Below are 4362 nucleotides of genomic sequence, written 5' to 3'. Positions count from 1 at the left end.
CACACACACACACTTTTTTTTTCTTATTGTACTATACTATACTATACAATGCACAGGGGTTACATTTGGGTCATTTCACTCGTGTGAAATAACCCAAATGTAACCCCTGTGCATGGACATCTACATCACCTACAGCAAAAAGTGCAATGCTTAGTTATACTTGATGTACATAGGGAAGTGAATGTTATAGCACAAACAAGGTCCATAAAAATAAAACATTTAAAACGTTATTTACCGCCTTATAACCCACTTCATCTTCTGTTATTTAAAATATCAATGATATCATGTTAGAACAGACATTCAAAACATAAATTTAATTGTGCTCAGTTCTTTTTGTCTGAAGTTAAGGAAAGACAACAGCCGCAGTGTACAATTACAACAATTCCAATCAGAGTGAATTTATAAATGAAAAGGCGTGAATGGGATATTTTAATTTCTACAAGTAGTGTAACATAAAAATATAAATGCAGGTACGGTAATCAGAACAGGAATCTATCTATCTATCTATCTATCTATCTATCTATCTATCTATCTATCTATCTGTGAAATATATCCCATTTAACCCTTCAGGATATATAGCCAACAAGCATAACTTTTTTTTCTGAAATACTGGGGAAGGTGATTGCAATACAGAATTATGAAATGCAGATTTTTGAAAGAATCTATGTAATTTAGATTCCAATTGCTTACAATAAGCACACATATATGAGCACGCACATAGATTTTTTTTTCAGTCTCTCCTGAACAGAATGTTCTGTTTTAAATACTTCAGAGAAACAGGGGCAGTTCCACCCTGACATGTAGGTACCATTAAATGTTATGGATGGTAATGCTGGTATTTTACACCGTGTTTTATGGTGCTGGCGTGTAAAAGCTACAACATGTAATGGTTTAAAGTTCTTTGTAATACCGACCTTTACTTTCCTTGTCTTGTACTTCTGGACTGGACACAGACACCTCAGCCAGGCAACTTCTGTCCTCCTGCAGGGCAGATTTGGACTCGGGACTCTCCACAGAAGAGACTTTCGAAGAGTCTTGGCTGCCCGGGTTTTCATTCATTTTCTTATCCATCTGATGTGGAGAAGATAGCTGAGGTTTGGAGCTGCCGCGGGGGTTTAGCTGTAACATTAAGGATGAACTGGTTTCTTGGTTATTATTGTACTCTTGGGGTTTCCCACTGGCGTAGGTCTGGCTCAGCCTAAAATATCCTGGGACGGGGACCTCAGAGTTATCAACAGAACAGTTATCAGAGACGAGCCTCTGGTATGATGGCACTTCTGAAGAAATGATTTTTGATCTCTTATCTGAATACATGCAGCAATTGGTTTCCTCCTTAATATTTGTAGGAAAGGAACAAGTGGGGATCTGTTGTGTAACAGGTTGCTCTATTCGGCAAGACCTGTTCGGATCTGTCCAACTGTCTACTTGAGGTATATAGGGATGTACATTCATACCCATGTTTTGGTGATTGACTTCTCTTTTTGCCAGAGATGGTAGCAGTCCACAGGTTTGCATCCCATAAGTCCCAATGTCTGAGCTAGGTGGCATGTACATGCTGGCGTTGTTAGAATAGAAACTGTCACTTCTACAGGCACTGATCAAAGAATCTACTAAAAAAGTATTTGCAGCAGGAGAGCTGTTTGGAAAGGACATTTTGGGGAGGAATTTGAAGAAGAGAGATTGTGTCCTTTGTAGGCTGACATCTCTAGGAAAACATTCCCTGTGTAATTGTGGATGCCTCTGCACAACCACATGACAAGTAAGCCAATGAGATTTGAAAATGGCCTTGAGCAGCTACCTCCCTGCAGGTCACATGGTCCGTGGCCAGCTCGGGCTGCAGCTCAAATATGGTCAACAGCGACATCTACGAAGTTAGGGAGAAAGTGCTGGCCAACTGCTCTTCTATGGCAACCCTGGCGCACTGCGCTGATTTAAGGTTATTTTCTTAATATACCATCAAAAATATCCTTTCCTAGCACCGAAACGCTGACAGCTAAATAACTTAGCTACTCTTATAAGGCAGTGACAACACAGAACACATCAATTTCACCGCAGGAAACGGTGTGAGAATTAAGAATACAGTAGATCAAAAATCAGGAGTCCCTTTCTTTAATGCTTTATATTCAAATAAAAGAGTCTGCTGACCCAAAGGACTTCAGGGCTGTGCTTGGGAAGGAAATTAAAGGCAACAGAGTTTTAGGAAACAAATCTTCCACTACAGTGCACAGAGTATTTGCTTTGTCACACTCCTGAACTTTACAGAACAAAATGTACATGAAGTAGCAATATTTTTAGAGACTTATTTTACACATATTAGACTATTTTTACACCTATTGCCAAGTAACAAATGCTGTTTTTTCCCCCCAATTCATGTATTGAGTAAATGCTTTCATCCTTGGCAGCCTAAAGGTGCAAAAGGTTGTGGAATTTATTAATACATATTAAAAAGAATCAAGAACGATCAATATTCCCCTCATCTGCATTCCTAACACTGTTAGCCATTTTTTGCTTCTGTTGCTTTTTAAAGAGTTATACCCACTGTTACCACACACGGTCAGATATTTTATGAACAAATCAATCGAAACTTACTAAAGGATAAGATTCATGGGCGAAATTTAGCATAATGGCGTTCTCAATATGAACTATTGAAAATTATCTCATTGGTTCTTGACGGCAAGCAAATAAATAAAAAAAGGTCATTTTTTTTTTGTTTTAACACAAACTGTCAAACAGTAAAAAGCCAAGCGTTTTGGTTGCAGGAACCAGTAAGATTATATGCTATATATGAAATTTCCTAACCTCAATGCGTCAATATTGATGAAATAGATTATTTCCAATAAAGAATAATGAGCCATGCATCGCTTCTGAGCTTGTTCAGCAACACTGAATGCAGACATTGTCAATATTTATATATATTCCATCAGGATCTCAAAGAAAACATTCGAATCAATACATTTAAATTGGTGCACCAAAAAGTTGACAGTCCTCTGAGTTTCATTAGTTCAGAAATTAGAAAATTCCAAGTGCCATTGCTTCTTTTAAGACCCCCCTTTTCGCAGGCATTTTTATTTCCTATGCAGTTAAAACAATAAAATGTCTGGGTTTGTGGCAATGAGACAGACCTTTGATAAAATGGAACCCTCACGCAGCTGTTCAAATACAACATCATTGTCAGGTTAAGAGCCACTGCCTTTTACAACTGCAGTTGCAAAGCCTGTGTGGTGTGTTGTTAAATAGCTTATATGGGACTATTATACACAAAACCTTAAGAAACATTAAAAATAAACCCTTATAAACTGTCTACCTAAGTCTTCTCACCAGTAAATAAAGGCTTGTATCTGCTCAGTTACTGACAGAGGTGCATTGAGATAACTCCTTTCTCACAATGATAAAGATTTTCAAGCACTCTTGGAAGATATTTTATAATGAAAATGGATTACTGACAATTGTGAAGAACGTCTACGCTTCTCTGATACCACATAGCCACAGTCCTATGACCAAGGTGACATGCTTGTAATAGGAAAGCTGTGTTTATTTGTGGCGTATGGTGCAATAATGTAGACTCATTAATGCACACAGCCCAGAAAAATATATGCATTTACCAATGACCTAATGAAGGATTAGCAATTAGGTCTTGTCAGGAAGAAGCAGGAGGTTTCTTTAGGTATTTAAAGCAAAAGGAGCACCACATGCAATCACCTATCTCTATTAATAGACCGCCCCAACATATTTAAAAAGGTATATGATGAAACAACATATGATGATACCTCCTTCCTGAACACAGCACACATATCAGCAATTTAATATAATTGTTACTTTCATTGAAATCCTAAGCTAATGTCCATCGTCAATAGCTAATTAATTTTACTCTGGCACCTACCAGTACGATACTAACACATAGGATTTCAATGTTACTGAGACTGAAAATAATACTACTAGTGTAAGTTGTCATCCTAATACAAAAATACCAATATGTTGGGTTCAGTAAAACAAACGGCAAGTATAGCAAGTATTGATGATCTATTTATGTAATAGTAAGAATATACATACACATAAACACGCACACATGTATGTATGTATGTATGTATGTATGTATGTATGTATGAAAACGATATGGATAGATAGATAGATAGATAGATAGATAGATAGATAGATAGATAGATAGATAGATAGAAAGATAGATAGATAGATAGAAAGAGAGATAGATAGATAGATAGATAGATAGATAGATAGATAGATAGATAGATAGATAGATAGATAGATAGATAGATAGATAGAAAGAAATTTAAAAATATGGATGGATAGATAGATAGATAGATAGATAGATAGATAGATAGATAGATAGATAGATAGATAGATGGG

At 36.6% G+C, this 4362-nt stretch overlaps 1 protein-coding gene across 1 annotated transcript in view; it reads right to left on the bottom strand.

Moving 5' to 3' along the window:
- Positions 1–1725, bottom strand: part of HOXD10 (homeobox D10) — a 2816-nt gene extending 1091 nt beyond the window's left edge. Inside the window, exon 1 of the mRNA XM_018558073.1 lies at positions 915–1725. Coding sequence (XP_018413575.1) covers positions 915–1653 — 739 coding nt within the window. The 5' untranslated portion in view covers positions 1654–1725. The remainder of the gene's footprint in view (positions 1–914) is intronic.
- Between the last annotated feature and the right edge of the window lie 2637 nt (positions 1726–4362).

This window comes from Nanorana parkeri, unplaced genomic scaffold, assembly GCF_000935625.1.
Source record: "Nanorana parkeri isolate BGI_ZX_2015 unplaced genomic scaffold, ASM93562v1 scaffold319, whole genome shotgun sequence".
In the NCBI taxonomy this organism is placed as follows: Eukaryota; Metazoa; Chordata; class Amphibia; order Anura; family Dicroglossidae; genus Nanorana; species Nanorana parkeri.
The sequence above is the reverse complement of the archived record's forward strand: the minus strand, read 5'-3'. Positions and strand labels throughout refer to the sequence as shown.